We start from the raw sequence: 25,252 nt of genomic DNA, 5'->3' as shown, positions 1-25,252 counted from the left end.
GCCAAGCTGCTCGGATCCGGTCCTTCTGTGGGTGGTTCGAGGGTCTCCGGACCCAGGGGTCTTGCGGTCACTTCAAGTAAAAAAGGGGGAGATGGGATGGTGGATGTAGGAAGTATATGTACGGGCTGGGCCGTACGGAGTTCGTGACGCCACCAACAGTATGTGGTGATATTGGACACCACCGCTGCAGTTACGGGGCACCCAGGGGAGATGTTGTGCAGCAAGTTGTTAACCCCTCCGTGGGCAGGGATGGTGGCCCCGGGACCCGTTGGGGTTTGGCGGTGGAGGGAGATGGGCGACCGCAGGGTGCTGATGTACTCACTATTAGAAAACACACGAGTCTCTGGTAAACCAAGGTGATGGTGGTCGGTGCCCGCAGCCGGCTACGTTCTGGTTCCCCCACCCGACTGGTGGTCTCTGTCTTTCTCCTGCACCTGTTTTAGAATGGTGGACTGCCTGTGCTTGCAACTTCAGGAGTCCGCTCCCGACTGGTTGTGGCCTAAGGAGCCCTTGCCCGCAGACGCTGGCTCGTGGGAACTCTGAGCCTTGGCGGTGGCCTGTTATCCCCCTCGGTGGGCTGTTGCCTTCAATCGGGACTTTGGGTGGGACAGGAACTCTAGTCCTGGCCGCAATCAGTTAATTAACTAGTTCCAGTCGCTTCTGGACCTAGCTTTAGGGTCTGAGTACCCCCCTGTGTGCTTCGGTTTCCGAGTCGGTTCCCCGGGTTGGTATCAGCGGGCCACTACCCTGTCCCGGTCCACCTCGGTTCCACCGAGCCGTCTTCCCGGCTCTTGCAGACAGAGACCGCCGTCTGCCTCCTAGCCAAAGGCACCAGGGCTCCTACCCCGGTACCTGTCAGTTTTCCTCAGGCCCAGACACAGACTTGACCTCCACTCTCCTTGAACTCTGAAACTGAACTGTCTGAACTGAACTGTTTCCTTTTCCCGCCCCGGGCTGTCTAAAACTCCTAGGTGGGCATCTTCCAACTGCCTGGTTCCGCCCCCTGGCGTGTCTATCAAGCCCTTAGGGAGGTGACTAGGGTTTTAAGGGTTGGCTGATGTCACCTGTGCGGGAAGGTGTAATGCGGGGCCCTATTTGTGACTACCTGGCCCGGCCAGGGCGTCACACTCACAGCGCCCGACAGCACAGTGCCATATAGGATCCGGGGCCTCGCTTCAAGCTGGACCCCACATCGGAACCGCGGCACCTGCATAAAGAGACAAGAGTACATCTTGTGAAACCCAGGGTCCCCTCGTAGCTTCAAGCCAGGGGATCCACAGACAGGTGTTACAAGGAGAAACCCACCGAACACCAAAACGGACTGATCTCTCAAGGGATTTGGGTTCGGAGCCCATCATAGCAAGTGACCGATATTACCTGGGTGAGCGGCATAATACAAAAGTCAGTAAAACAACCTGGAACCGCAGCCATAGACTGACTCTTTATTACCCGTACTGTTGCTCCCCGCCGCCATTACTACTCCCCTCATCATCCTCCCCAGGGCCCGCTCTACCTATGGAGAGCGATACCATCCCTGGCTGCTACTACCATCTGCCCTGGAGGACAGCAACAGCAGCGGTGGCCCATTCCCTGGCCACATACCACATGTGGCGTCACGACAAACACCTCACCACTACCCTCAAGATCTCTCGCAAGCCATCTTCTGTATGCCTCAGGGCAGCGGAGCCGGGCTAGGCCGCCCGTGACAGCGACAGTTGATGGCCGGCAATGAGTAGGTTAAGACGCACCTGCCCCGTGGGGCGCTACATACCGGCCGCCGATTAAGGCCATGAATATTGCTCCCCACGCACATGATACTGGGCATGGGGAGAAGAGAATACGCTGACGCTGCCGTAAGTGGCCACGCATGACACTGACATTATGCGCTGCGCCGCTTACACGCTGGTCAGTGCCCAGCATCGCAGGAGGACACCGGGGGAGCGCAGGGTAGGTGAATACCATGACCCCCCAGTCGCACAGGCCCTTTTTCGGCAGACAGCAGATGGGGCGCCGCAGGGAGCAGCAGGTCACTGTCATTTGCTGCTCCTGCGGTGCACAGGCTCCAGCACAGGGTGCCCTCCTTTCCTGTATGTCCTGTCTGCTCCTGTCTTCACCACACAGAGAGGGGGGAGGGGTGCCTGCACTGCTGCGGCCATAGCAACTGCTTCTAAAGACCCTCTGAACTCCCGGAGGCCAAGAAGGAGGTGAGATATGTCTGTCCTCAATAGTGTGCAATATGTATCTGTCTGTGTATATGTAGCGCCCCTGAGACCCTCAGGGCACTACAGGGAACTGCATCCTCTTGTGGATGCAGGACCTACCCCCTGGGACCTGGAGTACCAGTGCCGATTCCATCAAAACACAACCAAAATCCTAGTTCTCCTCTCCAAACTGGGCATAGAGAGTTAACCATGTAAGGGGATGGTCGCCTTGGGAACGAGTCCCTGAGTATAACTAGCCTAGTGGGAGGGGTCAGCAGTCAGAGAGAGAGGGAGAGAGTCTACTCAAGAGTTGGGAGCACACAGGAGAGGTGTGCGGACGTGCCTGAGCTGGGTCCGTGTAACGGTGACCCCGGGGGCACAGGAGAGAGGTCACCAGGATGGGTACTGAGATACCGCTGGGACCGGAGCACGAACAAGTCACAGGGCACTAGGTCAAATGCAAGTTTTAAACTGTTTGGCAAATACCTGCCGGGTGAGGACACCTTCATGGACTTCACCAAACCAAATAATCCGGGGGCATCAGCAGTAAACTAGGATCGGGGTTCGGACACTTACCTCCCCTCAGGGTGTGCACTGCCTGCCGTACGGAGAAGGAGACTGTACCCCAAAAGGGACAGTCGGTGTCCCCAAACGCTCCACGCTACGGGGACTCAATCTACAGAGAGGGCCGGGGATAGAGCAACCTTATCACCACATTGGCACTGGTCCTCCAAGGGACCTGAACCAGCAACCCCTTCGTCCACAGTGAGTAGAGACTGTTAAAGACAACTTGGTGTGGTCACCATTATTGCCCCACTACATCTCCCAGGCACAGCCCTACCTGCGGAGGGCCTACCATCACAGCTGCCACTACTATCAGGTCTGGGAGTACCCACATACAGCAGCGGTGGTTCTCTATCCTTAACCGCAACCCGCAGGTGGCGTCACATGACCAAAAACTCTTATCTCCCCTGTTAATACTCCCCATTAACAAAAGGGGTCCAGGGCACGGGACCGGGCAATGGCCACCAAAGTGACATTCCTATTTGTTACTGCCCGAGACCGAGTACCCCCTTCTCTGGGCGATACATATACTGTCTGTCTGTCTGTATGTCTATGTATACTGTGTGTCTGTCTGTGTATACTGTCTGTCTGTGTATTATGTCTGTCTGTCTTTACTGTCTGTCTGTCTGTGTAGTCAGTCTGTGTATACTGTCTGTGTATACTGTCTGTCTATCCTGTCTGTCTGTGTATACTTTCTGTCTGACTGTCTGTCTATACTATCTGTCTGTACATCCTATCTAGCCATCCTATCTGTCTGTCTGTACCATCTATCTATCTATACATCCATCCTATTTATCTATACAAAATTCCATATGCCTCATATTATGAAAGTGAACACATAGTACAATTGTTATTTTTTTTTTACTGTGTGCAGCGCGGTGTGGGGCTATGTACCAGGATGAGTGGGCTATATAGCATAGGATAGATAGGTGGCTATATAACACAATGGAGGCTATATACCAGGATGAGGGGCTATATACCAGAATGGAGTGCTATATATACCAGGATGGGGGGCTATATTCCAGGATGGGGCCATGACGGGGCCATATATACCAAGGTGGGCCATGATGGGGTCATATATACCAATATATACCAGGATGGGCAATGATGGGGACATCTATACCAGGGTGGGGCTATATATACCAGGCTATATCCATGATCGGGGTCATACACCAGGATGGGGCCATAATGGGAACATATACCAGGGTGGGTCAATATATACCAGGCTATATCTATGATCGGGGTCATACACCAGGATGGGGACAAATACCAGGATGAGACCATATATACCAGGATATAGGCATGATGGGGGTCATTCACTTGGATGAGTCCATGATGGGGAGATATACCATGATGGGGTCATGATGGGGATATATATAGCTGGATGGGGCCATGGTAGTGGACATATATACCAGGATGGGACTATACATACCAGGATATATCCATGATGGGGGCCATACACCAGTATGGGGCCATGATGTGAACATATTTACCAAAATGGGGGACATATTTACCAGGAAGTGGCCCAGGATGGGGGGCCCAGGCTCAAACTCTGCATCGGGGCCCATCAGACTGTAGTTACGCCACTGGTGGTTGCTAGTATTACAAATGTACACAGATGAAGTTTACATAGGGTGCCAGTTACACAGGTTCGTGTGCTGCACAGTGTCTGGCTTACAAGCTATTGATCATGCCCATACTAATAGATCAGGTGGGCTGTGCAGCAATATCTGACTGCTCCCCATAGTACAGACACCTCAATTCACCCAACCAACACTAAAGGGCCTGGCAGCATCCTGCATAAAAATGGAAAAATGTGCAATAAAAAAAATAAAAAATAATTTATAAAACACATAAGGTATATTAATCTGCTCATTTTCTCGAGCTCTATAACAATTTTCCCAGAATTAGGATATGAAGTTCCATTTAATAAATAATTTCTGACTCTTATTAGCTAACCTTAATTTTTCAACATTTTTCAAAACTGTCTAGTAAGGCAAAGAATTACTGAATAAAGTCTCCTAACTTCATAAGAGAAAAGAAGGGATTGAAGCCTAAATGCTGTAATATATCATCTAAAACCTGTAATCTATAATCTAAAGCTGTAATCTATAATCTGTAATGTATACATAACAGAAATGAATGTCCAATAAATTCCAGTTTATTTGATGGTAAATGTAATCATAGGTGGAAGTAAAAGACATTGTAGGTGCAGATTCAATTATTCCAGGACGTTAAAGAGCAACTCCAGCATAAGTGGTACCGTTCCAACCAACATTGGCCCCGTTTATGTCATGAAAAGAGATGTAAATCCTGAAAGAGACAATTGAAATGTTGTATAAGAGAGAAGCTACACATGTATAGGTGAAAATATTACTAGAAAATTGGGTAAGGTAAAGCACTATAGTGTTTAGACATATGGATGATTTATATAAATGGATATCAGTTTAATAAAATGGGCGGTAGGTAGTGATAGGTGGACTTGCAGATAACCGGACCGGCGGACCTAACCGGATTTATTAAAAAATCCGGTGCCGGCCCAAAATTGATCCCAGATATCTCGCTGGATGCCAGTCCCCACATAAGTCTATGGGAACAAGAATCTGGTGATTAAAAATGGTGGTAGAAGGGATAGGGGGATAGGAGGAGGCGCATTATACTTACCGAGGCTCTCATGTGGCGGTAACTGCGTCCAAAACCGCTCATTCACTTTCAGGGCCGCTCATTAGGCTCATGCAAATGCACTGCTTTCCCTGCCCACCAGCAGTCAGGCATGACAGATGACTGTTTCCAATCACAGATGCTACGTGTGTCTATCGTGGGCAATTGGGAAGAGCCGGGTAAAGTGCTGGGATTGTCGCATCTAATGGTTGTGGCAATCCTGGGCAGCTGCAAGCTGCTATTTTTACGCTGGGGGGCTCCAATAACCAAGGGTCTCCCCAACCGGAGAATATCAGCCCCCAGCTGTTGGGCTTTATCATAGATGGGTATCAAAATTCGGGGGGAAGGAGGGGAACTGCACTTTGCTTTTGTAATTATTTATTTAAATAATTAAAAAAACAATTAAAAACCCACATGTGGTTCCTCTGATTTTGTTACACAGCTAAGATTGGAGACTGCAGACTGTAGCCGTTAACTTTATCTGTGCTGGTATCATAATATGGGGGGAACCTACGCCAATTTTTTCATTTATTTATTTTTTACTGTATGATAAAGACTCGCAGACCAGGTGTGTGATTGGAAGCATCAGACACGCTGCCAATCAGGGTGGGTGCGTGTCTGAGTGCAACCAATTACAGACACCAATGGGCGGTCAAAGCAGAGCATATTCATGAGCCTAATGAGTGGCCCCGGAAAGCAGTTACAGCTGTGCTGGAGGCTCGGTAAGTATGAAGCGCCGCTTGATTTATTATTTTTTTCTTTATTTTTTGTATTATCCGAGTGCCGGACCCAGATCATTAGCCGGACTTCACTGAGAATTCCGGGACTGGGTCCGGCACCCGGATACTTTTGAAGCCATGTGGATCCGGACTTTTACAGTCTGGGTCCGCCCATCACTAGCGGGTCAATAATGCTAAAAAATAACAAAATAAGTATTATTACCTTTTAAAGCAACTGCAGCTAAAGTGCAACTTCTCTAAGTTTTTATTTACAGGACTGAACACTGACATACAACAAGTCATCACTGAGACCAGTAATGTTGCAGCAATGTCAAATTGTATATGTCACCAATTTAACCTGTCAGTTCCTGGAAGTATTGTGCTGGGGAGTCAGGGGCTTCAACATGTAAGTAATGCTAATTTTGTTATTTTTAAGTATTACCTGCCCAGTATCCATTTTTTTAACAGACTTTAAATCTATTGAGGAGATACTATCATAAGCTGATTACAACCCTTTATCATTTTAAACAAGCCTTACCATATGAGACATTCCTGTGAGTCATCAATAACAATGAGACATACTTATCAAAATCATCAAAATTTTGTGTGTCTAGGGAAAGGGGGAGACCTGGGTTCCCTTATCACCCTAGATAGGTTCCGCACCTATGTTCCGAGCTGGATACCAGGCCCTAGGCTGAGCCTGATCTGGGCCCTAGGTAGGGAGCGGATGGGTTAAGCTCTTCATCAACCCCACTAGGCACTACAGAACACACAGGACTAACAAACAAGGAAAAATAATAAACAGTTTATCTCAAAGTAGATGCCAGGAGAGGGACTGCAAAATGCAATAAAGTATTTCAGATGATTGCAAACCGACTACTTGCAATCAGGATCTGTAGGAATTTAGAACAATCACTAGCACAGAGTAATAGGAAGTAAAGGTATATAAAGTCACAAGGCAAGTGTTGATGAGAAGCAGCTGAGAGACTGAGAAACGCCGCAGGGTCCTAAAGGGAAAGGGATGAAAACCAAGCAGAAAAAATAGAAGGTCAGGGAGCAGTTTGCGCAGCGAAACACTGTGACCTTCTATAGCCGGACACCACAGGACTGTCTGTCACACCCATGATAATAGGCCTCAATTAATCAAAGCTTTTATGCCAGAAAACTAAAATGGGTAAAATGTTTGCAAATTTTGGTGTTTTCATGCCAGTTTAAAAGAGCTCTGCCAAAATATGCTGAAATGGAGAAGAGTCGAGGCGGAACAAGGTGTGGTTATGCCCGCCATTCAATTTTCAGCAAAAGTGCAATAGTTTCTTACACCAGACCTAATGGAGGAAAAATTCTGGCAAGACGCTCTTAGGAGATGCACCAAATTAATTAATTGGCATACACTCCCTGACAGAAGTTCTGTTGCTTATCCCTGTTATGTAAATAAAAGCTTATAACCTGACTTTAAATTCATCCATTGGTTTTATAAATTACTCTTTTGAAAGCTGAAACCCTCCCAAATTTGGTTTAGGTTATGAAAATAAAGTTGCTGCAAAGCTGAAATGTTGATCATTTAATGAACATAGAAAGGTCAGATTTTGGCAAGACAAACGTTTTGTCGCCTTGTCATATAATGCACCCAATCTTAGTTTCCATCCTCACCTGTGCTCACTAAATGATCGCTTAATTAGTGGGTGTGTATAAAAATAAACCCAGCACTCCAGACCTTCACTTGAACTGCAACTTGACCTCTGACAACATGCCAAAAATCCACCCTGTGACCAAAGCCTTGATTATCAAGAGGCTGAAGAACAGATCCACTGCAGAGGTGTCTGGCACCTTTTAAGGTGTCTCAGCGTCAAGTACAAACAATTAAAAAAAGATTTGAAGAGACTGGAGATGTTTTTGACAAGCCCAGGTCTGGCAGACCCCGCAAGACAACTGCTCAGGAGGAACGTTTGTTGGTTAGAAAATCCAAAGCCATCCCCTCTTACACTGCAGCAGAGCTCCAACAGGCCTGGTCACCTCAAGTCCCTATGTCAACTAGAACAGTTTGTAGGATTCTTTCTCGAAATGTCCTCCATGGTTGAATCAGTGCCCAGAAGCCAGCACTAAACAAAAGGCAAATAAAAAACCGTGTGGCATTTGCCAAGTCCCACAGCCTGCTAAACAGATGGACGCTGGAAAAGTGACAGAAGGTGGATTTCCCTGATGAATCTTCAGTTGAATTACACCACAGCCGCCGCAAATACTGCAGGAGACCTACTGGAGCTTGTATGGATCCAAAATGCACCCAGAAAACAGTTAAGTTTGGTGGTGGAAAGATCATGGTCTGGGGTTACATTCAGTATGGGGGTGTGCGAAACATTTGCAAGGTGGAAGGCAATATCAATAGCCTAAAATATCAAGAAGTATTATCTACCTTTTACATTCCCAATCATAAAAGGGGTAAAATTCTGCAGTAGGATGGTGCTCCATCTCATCCATCCATCTCTACAACAAAGTTCCTCCTGGCAAAGAAGATCAAGGTGCTCAAGGACTGGCCAGCCCAGTCACCAGACATGAACATCATTGCGCATGTTTGGGGTAGGATGAAAGAGGAAGCTTAGAAGACAAAACCAAAAAATCTAGTTGAACTCTGGGAGGCATGTAAGACTGCATTATTTGCTATTCCTGATGACGTCATCAATAAATTGTATACAGTCATATGAAAAAGTTTGGGCACCCCTATTAATGTTAACCTTTTTTCTTTATAACAATTTGGGTTTTTGCAAAAGCTATTTCAGTTTCACATATCTAATAACTGATGGACTGAGTAATATTTCTGGATTGAAATGAGGTTTATTGTACTAACAGAAAATGTGCAATCCGCATTTAAACAAAATTTGACTTATGCAAAAGTATGGGCACCCTTATCAATTTCTTGATTTAAACACTCCTAACTACATGTTACTGACTTACTAAAGCACTAAATTGGTTTTGTAACCTCATTGAGCTTTGAACTTCATCGGTAGGTGTATCCAATCATGAGAAAAGGTATTTAAGGTGGCCACTTGCAAGTTGTTCTCCTATTTGAATCTCCTATGAAGAGTGGCATCATGAGCTACTCAAAACAACTCTCAAATGATCTAAAAACAAAGATTATTCAACATAGTTGTTCAGGGGAAGGATACAAAAAATTGTCTCAGAGATTTAAACTGTCAGTTTCCACTGTAAGGAACATAGTAAGGAAATGGAAGAACACAGGTACAGTTCTTGTTCAGCCCAGAAGTGACAGGCCAAGAAAAATATCAGAAAGGCAGAGAAGGAGAATGGTGAGAACAGTCAAGGACAATCCACAGACCACCTCCAAAGACCTGCAGCATCATCTTGCTGCAGATGGTGTCAATGTGCATCGGTCAACAATACAGCGCACATTGCACAAGGAGAAGCTGTATGGGAGAGTGATGCGAAAAAAGCCGTATCTGCAAGCACGCCACAAACAGAGTCACCTGAGGTATGCAAAAGCACATTTGGACAAGCCAGTTACATTTTGGAAGAAGGTCCTGTGGTCTGATGAAACAAAGATTGAGTTGTTTGGTCATACGAAAAGGCGTTATGCATGGAGGCAAAAAAGCACGGCATTCCAAGAAAAGCACTTGCTACCCACAGTAAAATTTGGTGGAGGTTCCATCATGCTTTGGGGCTGTGTGGCCAATGCCGGCACCGGGAATCTTGTTAAAGTTGAGGGTCGCATGGATTCAACTCAGTATCAGCAGATTCTTGACAATAATGTGCAAGAATAAGTGACAAAGTTGAAGTTACGCAGGGGATGGATATTTCAGCAAGACTGTGATCCAAAACACCGCTCCAAATCTACTCAGGCATTCATGCAGAGGAACAATTACAATGTTCTGGAATGGCCATCCCAGTCCCCAGACCTGACTATCATTGAACATCTGTGGAATGATTTGAAGCGTGCTGTCCATGCTCGGCGACCATCAAACTTAACTGAACTGGAATTGTTTTGTAAACAGGAATGGTCAAATATACCTTCATCCAGGATCCAGGAACTCATTAAAAGCTACAGGAAGCGACTAGAGGCTGTTATTTTTGCAAAAGGAGGATCTACAAAATATTAATGTCACTTTTATGTTGAGGTGCCCATACTTTTGCACCGGTCAAATTTTGTTTAAATGCGGATTGCACATTTTCTGTTAGTACAATAAACCTCATTTCAATCCAGAAATATTACTCAGTCCATCAGTTATTAGATATATGAAACTGAAATAGCTGTTGCAAAAACCCAAATTGTTATAAAGAAAAAAGATTAACATTAATAGGGGTGCCCAAACTTTTGCATATGACTGTAAATCATTGTTGAAACGCATGGATGCAGTCCTTTAAGCTCATGGAAGTTCCACAAAATATTAAATATGGCTCTAATAGCACCACAACTTCATTCACCAATGTTATGCAATATATCTTTGTATTAGAAGTAAATTATTTGTTTGAATTTCACATTATTTTCTGTGGGCGACAAAACTTTTGTCTTGCCAAAATCTGACCTTTCTGCGTTCATTAATGATCAATATTTCAGCTTTGCAGTAACTTTATTTTCATAACCTAAACCAAATTTGGGAGGGTTTCAGCTTTCAGAAGAGTAATTTATAAAACCAATGGATGAATTTAAAGTTAGGTTATAAGCTTTTATTTACATAACATGGATAAGCGACAGGGAGTGTACACTGTGCTTAATGAATTTGATGCATTGTATTACAATGAGCCTTTCATTAATACTGGCGTGCACAACACCAGTCTTAATAAATCTGCCAGAAAGTACTACTGAAGAAAGAAGCTGAATTTATTTTCCCAGTGGTAGATTTTGGTCCTGTGGGTCTGAATAACCCTAATTGCGTCAGTAGTGAGTGCTGAAACCATATTCATTCCTACGTGTGTCATATTATTTGTGCACTAGGTGGGTTATGCTGATAAATATTAGTCAGTGGAAAAACTCAAGCTTTTTGCCAGTTCATGCCATTTATTCCTTGCCAAACTGATTCTGCATTGGGATTGCCTGGTATTTCAGCTGTACTATTGTGCCGAGTACCCCACTCACATGATACTATAGAAGAGAAGTGGCATCTGAACATCAACCAATATTTGTCTGTATAGATGTGACATTAAGCAATTGTTTTAGGTTTTATTGCAGAATTAAAAAGGATAATGTGCCTATATTAATGACAATTAAAGTATAACAGCCCAATAATAATATAAAGGTATCACAATAATGCATTAGTCAACTTTGCTGTGTCGCCATCTCAAGATAATAGGACAAATTTTGAGAAGGTTTCTGAATTTTGTAGAGAAACTTATGTTATGACTTTAAATATGACACTTATTCTTTAGTGGGTTTTAAGAATAGACTAATATCCCTCCAAATTCTTAAGAGTAGTATTAGGAGTTTCTGATGAAAGACGACATTATACACAGAAAACATTCTTTTTAATTTGGGGAACATTTGGCAGAACCCAGTAGATTTCTGTAGGCTCCAATTCTTATGTTCTGTAAGAGGTCTAAACTATGTCCATTCCGATGGGATCCACCTTTCAGTGAATATATCAATAAATAAGACATTGTTCATGTATGCAAAAGACTTGCCTTTCAGGAGATATTTGCAGCTGTTTGTTCAGAAACTCGCACAGTATCTTGGAATATTTTTCATTACGTGGACCTCCCGTCTTTCCAATGCTTTGCAGACTGCACAGGCCACAGGGATCTTTCGTTCCACCAAAAGTCATTTGTTGATCTGCGTGAATGGTCACTGCAAAGAACTAGAAGACACAAACAATATAATAGCACTATGCAACTAAAGTTGGCCACGCAGCCACGGTGTATGGAAAAGTACGGAGTATGGAAAAGTACTGTATTTTCCGGCGTATAAGACGCCTTGGCATATAAGATGACCCCCAACTTTTCCAGTGAAAATATGGAGTTTGGGATATATTCGCCGTAGAAGACTAGCCCTCTTCCAACAAAGGAAGGTGATAATGCGATTCAGGGGTGTAGCGGCGGGCGCAATTGAATCTCCCGGGTATGGCTTACCAGGGTGACAGTGGAGGAGGGGGGTCAAAGGAGGTAGTGTCACAAGTAGTGCTCGAGGGTATCGTGGCAGGCACCATTGAATCCCCCAGATATGGCTTACCAGGGCGACGGTGGTGGAGTGGGGTCTTAGGAGGCAGGTTCACAGGACGCGCTTGGGGGTGTCGCGGTGGGCATCAGTGATGTGCGGGCGGGCACTTTGCAGAGGTGTGCACGTGCGGACTCCGTGGCCAATTTCTTGAAGTCCATCTCATCAACCGTGGGCAATTCAATGGAGCCAGCAGTCAGCTCAGTGCACCTGCCGCTTATCCACCGCATCTTGTGTGCGCAGCTAGGACTCCATGGTCATTTCCTTGAAGTCAACTGCATCAATCTGCGTACGCGCCGCCTCCACGGCCATTTTCTTGAAGTTCATCACATTAACCACAGGAGATTCAATTGAGCCAGCCATCAGCTTAATACACCCGCCGCCGAGACACCCTCGTAACCGATCCGCCCACCGATCAATACACATGCCGCTGAGACACCATCGCAGCCCGCAGATCAATGCGGCCGCCGTGACACCCCCTAGCATGTCCTGTGAGCCTGTTTGCTATGACGGTGATTATACACCCTATAAGACGAGACCCGGCATATAAGACGACCCCCGACTGTTAAAAAGTTGTCTTATACGCCGGAAAATATGGTAGTACAATATGATCTTTGGGATATGCAAATATTATTTATGTTTTTCTTATTTTAATGTTGAGGGTGCATGCAAAAAAAAAAAACGGAAATCATGTTTTGTTTTTATTTACCATGCTCATCACTAACCTAAAAAGTGTTATCATATAAGATGTCATAAATATGTTGGGTTTGTGTTTCATTGGAGCCAGAATATGTAAAGAGTATTCTTTTATGTGCCGTAATAATAATAATAATAATAATAATAATAATAATAATATCTTCCATTTAAAATTTTTTTTTGAAGGTCATAAAAAGTTTTGACCTCTACAGTTTTGTGTGCTTTGAAAAACTTACATGTAGAGCATTGTCCGTTAATAAAAATCTATGGCTTGCAAACATGTAAAAAAATATATCCAGCCTTTCGTCAGGGGCGTAACTACTGCGGTCGCAGAGGTCTCAACTGCGACCAGGCCTGGCAGCTTAGGGGCCTGTGGCCGCCCGGCAGATCAGCAGCCAGCTCTTTTCTGTGAGAGGAGCTGCACTGAACTGGCGCAGACCATTTGGCCGCTATATGACTCGATTCCGCCGCTGACACCGAGCCCCCCTGCCCGGTGTCAGCGGCGGCATCGGGCCCCCCTCCCCCGTCATCGCGCACAGCAACAACTCCCCCCCGTGCCTGTGTGGTGACGTCACTCCTGTGCGACTGCTGTGCTGAAAGCACAGGGCGTAGGACACCAACCGCAGCAGCAGGGGAGCAAGGAGAGGTGAGGACGGAGCAGCGCTGGAACGAGGAGAAAGGTAAGAACTTGTTGTTTTTGGGTTTTTTTTAAATCAGTGTGTACATGGTGGCCAGAGGCCATGGGGGGCTGCATTATACATGGAGCATGGGGGGCTGCCTGCATAATACAGGAAGCATGAGGGGCTGCATTATACATGGAGCATTGGGGGGCTGCCTGCATTATACGTGGAGCATAGGGCGCTGGCTGCATTATACATGGAGCATGGGGGGCTGCCTGCATTATACATGGAGCATGGGGGGCTGGCTGCATTATACATGGAGCATGGGGGGCTGCCTGCCTTATACATGGAGCATGGGGGGCTGCCTGCCTTATACATGGAGGCCTATGGGGCTGCATTATACAACATGATGGACACCTTATACATGGACTATATGGGTGTATTATACATGGAGGAGTATGGAGCTGCATAACAAAATATGAAGGTTTTATGGGGCTGCATTATAATACATATATGGGGGCTACGTTATAATATATAACTAAAAAATATAGCACAGACAAACGGGAAGAAACCATATTGTATTTTCATCCTAGTGGATTAAGTCACAATCCCCAATAGACAGATGTCTAGAATATACTCCAAGATAAACTATAAAATTCGTGTAAAAACACGTATAGGAGACTCATTCAGGTTTGTAAAACATTACATTTTATTCAACATCAAAAAAGATAAAATTCATTTTCCATATGATGTAATTATAAGTATGAGGTAAGGTGGATTCTAAACACACCTACCCACCAATAAACCACCCAAATCGGCCCATCAACATCTCAAAAAAAATATATACCCAGCCAGTGCAAAAAGGGAACACCATGTGGTTGCACAATCGCATTATAAACAACAATATTTGGACTTACCCATGGTGTCAAAACAGAGAGTCAAACAGTGGTGGTTCAGAGGTGGGCAGGTGAGTATCCTTCAACCCGGACGCGCGTGTCCCAAAGCTTCATCAGCGGGGTGCAGGCGTTATAATATATGGAGGACTATGGAGGCTACCTTATACATGGATTATGGGGGTGCATTATAAAACATGGACGACTATGTGGTGCAGTATAATATATGAAGTACTATGGGGTGCATTCTAATATATGGAGAACGATGGAGTGAATTATAATATATGGAGAACTATGGGGTGAATTATAATACATGGAGAGCTATGGTGAATTCATTATAATAATTAGAGGGCTATGAGGGCTACTTATACATGGAGGACTATGAGGTGAATTATAATATATGGAGGACTATGGGGCGCAGTATAATATATTGAGGACTGTTGGGTTAATTATAATACATGGAGATTTATGGGAAATGCAATATAATACATGATGGAGGACTATGTAGCTGCATTCTAATATATGAAGGGTTATGTGGGACCCATTATACTATATGGAAGGCTATTATTGTATTTGGAGAACTATACACAAGGGGGACAAAAATACAAGCAGGGGATGGGAACGTTTTGTGCTGAGGGAAAAGTGCTCTTTCCCTCAGCACCCAGCTTTCCCATGCTCTTCTATACATCTCTCAGCACCCAGCTTTCCAATGCTCTGATATGGGAAAGCTGGGTGCTGAGGGAAAGATGTATAGCAGAGCATGGAGAAGCTGGGTGACGAGGACAAGATGGATATCAGAACATGGAAAAGCTGGGTGCTGATGGAGGGATTTCAGATCATGGGAAATCTGGGTGCTGAGGGTAAGAGCCAAGTGTCAGCGTCATTATCCCGTACCCCGAGTGTCAGTGTCATTGTCCCGTACCCCAAGTGTCGGTGTACGTGGAGGGTAGCCCAGGTCCGAACTTTGCATCGGGGCCCAACAAACTCTAGTCACGCCACTGCCTTTTGTATATGTCACAAGTATACATTTGTATTCTTTTATCCTTCAGAATCCTGGATCCTCTCTTTGCTCAGGAAGTTTGAAAAGTGTCTTAAACCAGATTATGAGGAATATTCTAGCTCGTTTCATCCCTAGAAACAACATTTTTTTCCAGCCTGCAGCCAATACAATCTATCTGAAGCTTGACTGTCCATCCTAATCCAACAAATAATGACAACCCTATTTAGAAGCGTTAAGTAAAAATAATTTTATTGCTGGGCTGAAAAAAAAGCTATTTTTCCAGGATCCATCCGAGGCTGAGGATTAAGTTGCTAGCAGGGAACAGAGTACCAAATCTCAAGCATAGTCTAGTTAATAAAATCAGTAGAATAAATCATATAGAACACAATGATTCTATACCATAATTACTTAGGTTGTTACTTCATCCAACCTCAGGTTTATAGCTTGAACTTATTTTACAGTTTCTACAGTTCTGACTCACATGATATAGACTTAGACAAATATGTCATAATGTTAAGGAAAATTCCACAGTTTTGGGAAATCTCCTTCTAGTGAATGTCTGCTGAATATCAAATCCAAACTCACTGACTGCTGGCACCAGAAATTCAGACCACACAGATTGGTGGTATAAATTCCTTTCTCAGTGAAAAGAAGGTGCACGTCACGTGCTTTATTGTTACAATCCTTTTTATTGAACAATAGTGGGTTAATCTTTTAGCAAAATTCCTAAGTATGCCATTGGGTATATTAAAAGGATATGCAGAAAGCCTGTGATGTTTGTCCATATTTGGGATTTCCTCTCCAGCCCCTCCTGTTTTCCGACCCACCATAACTCAAAGGGTCTTTGTCACGTAGCTCACTAGTCATGGATCCGAACTTGCGCAGATGCAGCAGCAGCAGACTTCAGTGTACACACACTTACAGTAACTTGTAGGACTAGAAGGTGGCCTGATTCTACGCATCGGGTATTCTAGAATTTACGTATTGTGTAGTTCATGTATGATTTTTGTTATATATATATATATATATATATATATATAGATGTTGTGTGTAGCTACCAAGTGTTTGTGTAGGGCGCTGTACATGTTCTGGGTGTTGTCTGGGTGTGGCGTGGGGTGAGAGCGTTGTTGTATGTGTGTTGCGTTGTTTGTGGAGCGCTGTGTGTCTGTAGCGTTGTGTGTGTGTGTTGCGCGGTTTGTGTGGGTGTGGGGTGTGTGTGTGTTTTGGTGGGAGGTATGTTTTGTGCAATGTGTGTGTTGTGTGCGTATATTTATGTATGCCGCGGTGTTTATGTGTTGGGTGTTGTGTGTGTGCAGCGTTGTCTGTGTGTGTGGGTGTCTGTGTAGGGCGGTGTTTGTGGTTCCCAGTGTGTGTGTGTGGTGTGTTGTGCAGTGCGCGTGTGTGTGTGTGTGTTGGGGGGAGGTGTGCACCTCCCATCGTGCTCCATCCCCCATGGTGCGCACTCCCCATCGTGATCCATCCCCTATGCTGCGCATTCCCCATCGTGCTCCATCTCCCATGCTGCGCACTCCCCATTGTGCTCCATCCCCCATGCTGCGCATTCCCCATCGTGCTCCATCCGCCATGCTGCGCACTCCCCATCGTGCTCCATCCCCCATGCTGCGCACTCCCAAACGTGCTCCATCCCCCATGCTGCGCACTCCCCATCGTGCTCCATCCCCCATGCTGCGCACTCCCAAACGTGCTCCATCCCCCATGCTGCGCACTCCCCATCGTGCTCCATCCCCCATGCTGCTCAATCCCAAACGTACTCCATCCCCCATGCTGCGCACTCCCCATCGTGCTCCATCCCCCATGCTGCGCACTCCCCATCGTGCTGTATCCCCCAAGCTGCTCTCTCCTCCCAGCCTCCTCCAGCATGCCGTGCTCCTCTGCCGACACTCACACACCCGATCGCATACACTCACACACACACCCGATCGCATACACTCACACACACACCCGATCGCATACACTCACACACACACCCGATCGCATACACTCACACACACACCCGATCGCATACACTCACACACACACCCGATCGCATACACTCACACACACACACGATCGCATACACTCACACACACACACCCGATCGCATACACTCACACACACACACCCGATCGCATACACTCACACACACACACCCGATCGCATACACTCACACACACACATACCCGATCGCATACACTCACACACACACACCCGATCGCATACACTCACACACACACACCCGATCACATACACTCACACACCCGATCACATACACTCACACACACACACCCGATCGCATACACTCACACACACACACCCGATCGCATACACTCACACACTCACTGACGATATCGCACATACGCGCTCACACTCACAACATCCGGAGATACCACATGCTTCTGGCCATGTGATCCTCCGGCAGGTCCTGGAAGCTCACTGCACACTATCGCCGCCGAGAAGCAAGCGATATCCCAGGATGTTGTGAGTGTGTGGATGCGATGTGATGTGTGTGTGAGGTGTGTGTGAGAGTGAGTGTGATCTGATGTGCGTGTGTGTGTTGTTATGTGTGTGCGTGTGTGTATGTTCCGCCGCTGCAGGACCTTGATGCGCTGGTAACTATGCTACCATGGTTACCAGCGTATCCCGTCCCCCGCTCGCACGGGAGCCCACACCAGCATACGGCGGCAACCCCAGCAATGCAAGGGTATGTGTCGGCTGGGTTAGCGGCGTACACTGATGTGGGCTCCTGGGGGTACAGTACTCACCTGGGAGTCATGGCTCCGTGTCGCTTCGGGGAATGCGTGCGGGGGTCGGGGCCAGAGCGAGCGTGCATTGCGTGAGGGGGACGGGGCGTGGCCGAGTTGCCAATACGTGCAGGGTGCCGGGGCGAGAGGCCAATCCGAGTGGGGGGCGGAGCCTGGGCGAGCGGCCGGCCAATCCATGTGGGGGCAGAGCCTGGGCGAGCGGCCAATCGGTGCGGGGGGGCGGGGCCATGGCGAGCCCAGCGGCCAATCCGCTTTGTGTCACCGTAAGGACACAATTTTGGAGCAAGACAGACAGACAGACAGAATAATGCAATTATATATATATATAGATTACCATGTTCAAGACATACACACAGCTATTTTGGAATCACACTCATTCATACAGATTGGGCTGTGGGCCAAGTTTTAAAATCATTCTGATGTCCAGCAGTTGCTTAGAGACTATATGGCATATGTAAGGGGAGTAGACTGGTTTGTTTGCCTTCCTACCCCTGAAGACACCAATCGCGGCATTGTGTTGTTACGTAGTGTAATGTGAACAATATCCTGCTTCTTTTGTGAATATTGTGTCATGTGAATTGTAATGTAATGTGATGTATTCCTGTGATAAGGAGTAATGTATAATGTAAGGTATAGTTTATATTAAGTATTGCATGTGGTAATGTGTTGCATAGCACTTGTGTAGGAAGTTTTTGTACTATAGAGTCAGTAACAGTTAAGCTGGGTTCACACTAAGCGACAGCGACAACGACGTCGCTGTTACGTCACCATTTTCTGTGACGTAACAGCGACCTTGTAAGTCGCTGTTATGATCGCTGCTTAGCTGTCAAACACAGCGACGCAGCAGCGATCATAACGTCGCTGTGCTACATGTGCAGAGAGCAGGGAGCCGCGCTTAGCGCTGGCTCCTTGCTCTCCTAGGTACAGTACACATCGGGTTAATTAACCCGATGTGTACTGCAGCTACATGTCACAGTGCAGAGAGCAGGGAGCCGCGCGCACTGCTTAGCGCTGGCTCCTTGCTCTCCTTGCTACAGTATACATCGGGTTAATTACCCGATGTGTACTGCAGCCACATGTGCACAGAGCAGGAGCCGGCACTGGCAGCAAGAGCGGAGGCTGGTAACGAAGGTAAATATCGGGTAACCAGGGAAAGGTCTTCCCTTGGTTACCTGATGTTTACGCTGGTTACAGCTTACCGCAGCTGCCAGACGCCGGCTCCTGCTCCCTGCTCGCTTCATTTCGTCGCTGTCTCGCTGTCACACACAGCGATGTGTGTGTCCCAGCGGGAGAGTGACGACCAAAAAATGAAGCTGGACATTCAGCAACGACCGGCGACCTCACAGCAGGGGCCAGGTCGTTGCTGGATGTCACACACAGCGACAGCGACGGGACGTCGCTGCAACGTCACAGAAAATGGTGACGTAGCAGCGACGTCGTTGTCGTTGTCGCTGTGTGTGACACCACCTTTAAGCGTTTGGACTAGCCCAGCATGGGATGGGTCAGTTGGAAGGGAAAGTGATGGTTCATTGTGTTGTAGTCAGTGAAGACCTAGTGAGTGAAAGTGACAGACCTATAGTCATGAAGGTCACATACAGTTGGAGGTTTGTGCCAACAAAGGATAAGGAAAAGGGTCTGGAGAGAAGATAGCTTGAACATTGTGCTGATTGAGACATGGGGTCTCTCGTTGAAGCAAGAGACCGATCCTCAAACAGAGTGACCCCAACCAGTAGGAGATGGAGGACAGAACTCTAGTGGCCAGGCCCTTTAACCATCAATGTAACGAGTTGATCCTAACTATTCAGTGAACATAATAGACTACCCAAACAGTTTTCCCCTACGCGTCCGGGAGATTTACTCCAGTTATGATGGGCCCTTAAAAAGATTGGACGTGGGACCGCTGGAAGGGAAGATGAGTATCCAGTCTGTCTGTACATACTGTAATGCTGGGCTTGGTTGTGTTGGAAGTCCCAGGATGAGTAAGATCTCACACAATGCAGTTGGAATTAAATCTATGTCTGAGCATGCCTTGTAAAACTGTAACGAGCAGGAAGATATGTGCCTGCGATCTAGAGCAAAAGGTTGTAACAGAGGAGGAACTGTACTGTAAAATGTTGCTGTTTAAAATGAGCTGTTGGTCTCATTGTGAGTATGAGTAATCTTCCTATCCTGGCCAGATGATGTCAGTGGCAGTATGTGGCATCCATGGGTTCCCAGCCGATTCAACACAAGTCCATACACCCAGCCAGGACTAAGTATTTTATGTAGTGTGCCAGGGCATCCTGAGTCAATCCCTTGCCCACGACTACTGCCTCCCACCACATATTTTCTTTTCCAGTGTATTTCTGCTCAATAGATGTTAAAGTAGTTGTGTGGTCTAAATCCATAAGTCTCATGTCACCCTATATGACTGCAGACCTATGAATCCTCTTGCATACACCTGCATTCAGTGAGCCTCCATGGTCAGAACGTGGCCAGGAGTGTGCATATCGCAGTATCTACACCCACTTACTAAATACTAGAATCTCCTTGCCTCAACTGCCGGAAAAAGTAAAATGGCATTCCTCAATTCTTCCATTTACAGATAATCTTTGATTGGATGTTCTTGAATTCCCCATGTCAGTTCTCCAGCAGCAAATTATATATTGATTAAACTCTACATGACACACCAGAGTTATTTAATTTCTTCTAAATTACACAAAATGGGTAAGTCAGCTCATATATATATATATATATATATATATATATAATATATATATATAAAAAAAATATATATATATACATATATATATATATATATATATATATATACACACTGTATATATATATTAGACTGAGTCAAATAATAGCAAATGTAACAACTTTCCAGCTTTTAAAAGTAATTCTTCTCCTACTGAAGGCCCTAGATTGCCATTTCAGTGCACCCATAAGGAATGATGCCAACAAACGTTCCTCACAAACTTTATATGAATGTGAATTCCTTTATACTGCTCTCCACGTGAACATCATGATGACCCTATTGTACCTCCCTCCACTACCCTAAAATATGGTGACCCCCAACACAGTATAATCCCTAACTGTGACCTCCCACCCAGCTCTCCATGCAGCATAATGGACCTATCTAAAGTATAATGGCCTCCAAACCACTTCACACTGTATAAAGGTTCCCACTAGCCCTCAAAAGCCCTTCACACATTATGATGGACCCCACATCATTCTTCACACTGTATAATTGCATGCATACAGTATAATGTATATAATATAATGCATATAATATAATGCACCTCCCATAATCCTCCATATATTTAAATGCACCCCATAGTCCTCCATATAGTATAATGCACCCCATAGTTCTCCATATAGTATAATGAACACCCCATAGTCCTCCATATAGTATAATGCACCTCAAATAGTCCTCTACATAGTGTAATTCACAGCCCATAGTCCTCCATATAATATAATGCACCTTCGATAGTTCCCCATATTGTATAATGCACCCTCCATAGTCCTTCATATGCAATACACCCCTATAGTCCTCCATATAGTATAATTTACGCCATATTCCTCCATATAGTAATATGCAGCCCATAGTCCTCCATATAGTATAATCCACAGCCCATAGTCCACAATATAGTATAATGCACAGGCCATAGTCCTCCATATACTATAATGCACAGCCTGTATTCATCCATATAATATTATGACCAGCGTGTACTCACTGATTTAAAATAAATAAATAAATAAATATTCACCTCTTCCCGGTCTGCCTCTGCTCCATTTTAAGCATCTGTGCCTTCAGTCAGTGGCGTGCTTCCTCTCTCATAATTGATTTCAACTGTATCAGCATCAATGATGCTGTTAGAGTTGAAAGTGTGATGCCGAATGGAGCGGGGGGGGGGGGGGGGCGCTGTCGGCTCTGGCACTGGGCTCTCCTCCAAGTGACAGGCTCCATAGCAGCGACTGCTCAACTGCTTGAGCAAATTTTGGCACCTTATAGAGGATTGTGCCATCATTCAAAAATTCTGGTGGATAGTGGTCAATATTTTATCAGAGGTGGTAGAAGTTTTGTTAGACAATAGGGACAAGCTATTTCTAGTAAGAATTTAATATGATGAATAATGATCTCATTTCAATAAGCCATTGATTTCTTTTTCTGGCAAGGAAAGCTACGGCCATGTGCTGGATGAGAGAAAGATCATTCTCTATGTCCCAATGGAAAATATTAGTATACAACATAGTATCTAATATAATATACAGCTTTTAAATATAGAGGATGGCCTCAAAAGTTTACAAAGTAATTGGGTAAATGGTGCAATACTTCCCTCACCCAATCTGCGTGTACAGCCCTTGTAAGGGCCATACCCCATTAGTACCTAATCTATAATAGTGTGTATGTTTTATTTGTATCTATTATACATATACTAATTGTATATATTGTATTTATTATATTATATTTATATAATATAATAATATTTATTCATTTATAAAGCGCTATTAATTCCACAGCGCTTTACATATATTTTATGGAACAATTTCTGGGCATTAATTGTATTGTTCCATTATAAGTTGTTTCATTCTTAAATAAAAGTTAAAAAAAACAAGTAATAAAAAATGTTTTTATGTTTGTGCACACTCTCTGTGCATATTTTTTGCATAACTTTTGCATATATTTTAAAAATATGATAACATATGGTAAATACTAAGTACAGTATGCTATGCTTTTTTTTTTTTCTTTAAAGTAACATGTCAGGAACTTAAAGGACACTAACATAATTAAATTGCTGGGCGGGGTGGAAAAAGTCATCTTCAGTCACATCTTACTGGCTACAAATAGATATTCCATCACTAACAAAACAACTTTGAATATTTAAGTAACAGATTGCCAGAGAATCAGAGGAGGTCTATATGTATGATCACTCAGAATGGTAAAATAAAAATGTCAGTTAAACACGCAAAAAATAAGCCCTCACTGAGCCCCAGATTCGGAAAAATGAGAATGCTATGGGTCTCGGAAAATGGTGACAAAAGTTTTTTTTGTTTGTTTTTTTTTTTACAAGCTTTTTGATTTTTTTTTTCACCACTGAGCTAAAAGTAAAACTGTATATGTTTGATATCCACAAACTGGTACTGACCTGGGGAATGATAATGCCGGGTCAGTTTTACTATCTAATGAACATGGTATGAAAAGAAAACAAAAAACAATGGTGGAATGGCCTGTTTTCCAGTACAATATGGGGCAGAATGACTGACTGATGTCTGATGTCGTTCAAATGTACAAAAATAAGCCCTCATTGACTGAAAAATAAAAAAATTACGGCTCTTGGACGAAGGGGAGGAAAAAACAAAAACGAAAAGCAGAAAATTGCCTGGGGGTGAAGGGGTTAAAATTGATAAGCCATCCTATAACAGCCCAATATATTGCATGTTTGCAGAAGATTTTGTTGTGCCAAGTTTTGCATCTTTCCCATTCATCTGAAGCAACCACATTCAGATGCTTGGAACTTAAAGAAGTGTCTGCAACAAAATCCGCAGTGGGGGAAAATACCCTAGAATTGTAATTTATTTCCATCCGCATCTTGAAGTGCTATTTCTCTCCACAACTAATGGTAAACACATTAAAAAAATTCTTAGAAAATCATGCGATAACAGCTCCTCCTAAAGCAAGTGCGACGTTAAGAAAACAATGACCTCCCGCACAGCACTTTTTGCATTCTAGTCAATCCAGTCGACGACTTTGCTACATTCCTAATTTTCAAAAATAATTTAAATAAGCTCTTAAATATGTATATGAGTATTTTTGTCACAGTCTTCATAGTTTTTGCTATCTTTTTCTAACCCCACTTCTTACCTTAACTGGCACATCCATAGCCTGTTCAAGAAGCTGGCACAGATCAGACATGAGGGTCTCTGGTATCGCGCTCTGGGATACATTAGTATACAGAGTAAATAAAGGCATGATGATAGACCAGGGTAATGAACTATTGGGGATGGAGATACCAGGCAGATACTGTGGCTCCTCTCAGCCTTGGAAGAGAATTGTCAGTAAAGTTCAGCTCTTATGTACAGAACATCCTGGTCACCACGCCCAACTGTTACTTATTTACTCACATGATATCTCTTAAATCTGTTTTCACCGTATCAATATGAACCAGAAACTTCAAAAACATACTTGTGACCTCTTATACTATAGATAGGAAACAAGAATGAAAAACAGGAGGAAAGGGAGTACAATGTGCAAATATTTTTATCAAAATAAGGGGGGGAAAAGGGGCTCTGGTGAATACACATAAAATTGGGTGTTTAAAAACATACAACAGAGGGAGGGACTTGGTATGGGCATACAATACATGATTTTTACTCCTGTTTTTCATGTATTGATATGGAGTTTGTGCTTGCGGTAATGTGACCTTGGGGTAGCACTGTAACCACAATTATGGTCAAAATTAGGGATGATTGAATACTTCGATTATTCGTCTTTGCAAATATTTTCCGAATACCTCGCAGCTATTCGCGAATATTCGATGCACAATGTAAGTCTATGGGAAACCCAAATAACAACTATTCGGAACTATTCGGGCTTCCCATAGACTTACATTGCGCATCGAATAGTCAAATAGTGGCGAGGTATTCGGAAAATATTCGTGAAGCCGAATAATCGAAGTATTCTATCATCCCTAGTCATAATGGTTATATGGAGATTAGTGTTTCTAGATATTAAACAAGACAGTACACTGTGTGCAGAATTATTAGGCAAATGAGTATTTTGATCACATCATACTTTTTATACATGTTGTCCTATTCCAAGCTGTATAGGCTTGAGAGCCAACTACCAATTAAGTAAATCAGGTAATATGCATCTCTGTAATGAGAATATGTGTGGTGTAATGACATCAACAACCTATATAAGGTGGGCTTAATTATTAGGCAACTTCCTTTCCTTTGGCAAAATGGGTCAGAAGAGAGATTTGATGGGCTCTGA

At 44.5% G+C, this 25,252-nt stretch overlaps 1 protein-coding gene across 1 annotated transcript; it reads right to left on the bottom strand.

Annotated features, from left to right (window-relative positions):
* Positions 1-4,904: 4,904 nt before the first annotated feature.
* On the bottom strand, positions 4,905-24,294 carry LOC142298934 (macrophage migration inhibitory factor-like). The gene is made up of 3 exons (XM_075341800.1): positions 24,122-24,294; positions 11,774-11,946; positions 4,905-5,078 (listed from the first exon to the last, which is right to left on the bottom strand). The coding sequence occupies exons 1-3, from the start codon at positions 24,227-24,229 to the stop codon at positions 5,000-5,002; spliced, it is 360 nt and encodes a 119-aa protein (XP_075197915.1). The 5' UTR covers positions 24,230-24,294; the 3' UTR covers positions 4,905-4,999.
* Positions 24,295-25,252: the final 958 nt, after the last annotated feature.

This window comes from Anomaloglossus baeobatrachus, chromosome 1 (assembly GCF_048569485.1).
Source record: "Anomaloglossus baeobatrachus isolate aAnoBae1 chromosome 1, aAnoBae1.hap1, whole genome shotgun sequence".
Taxonomy (NCBI): Eukaryota; Metazoa; Chordata; class Amphibia; order Anura; family Aromobatidae; genus Anomaloglossus; species Anomaloglossus baeobatrachus.
This window is presented reverse-complemented; position numbering and strand designations above follow the sequence as displayed.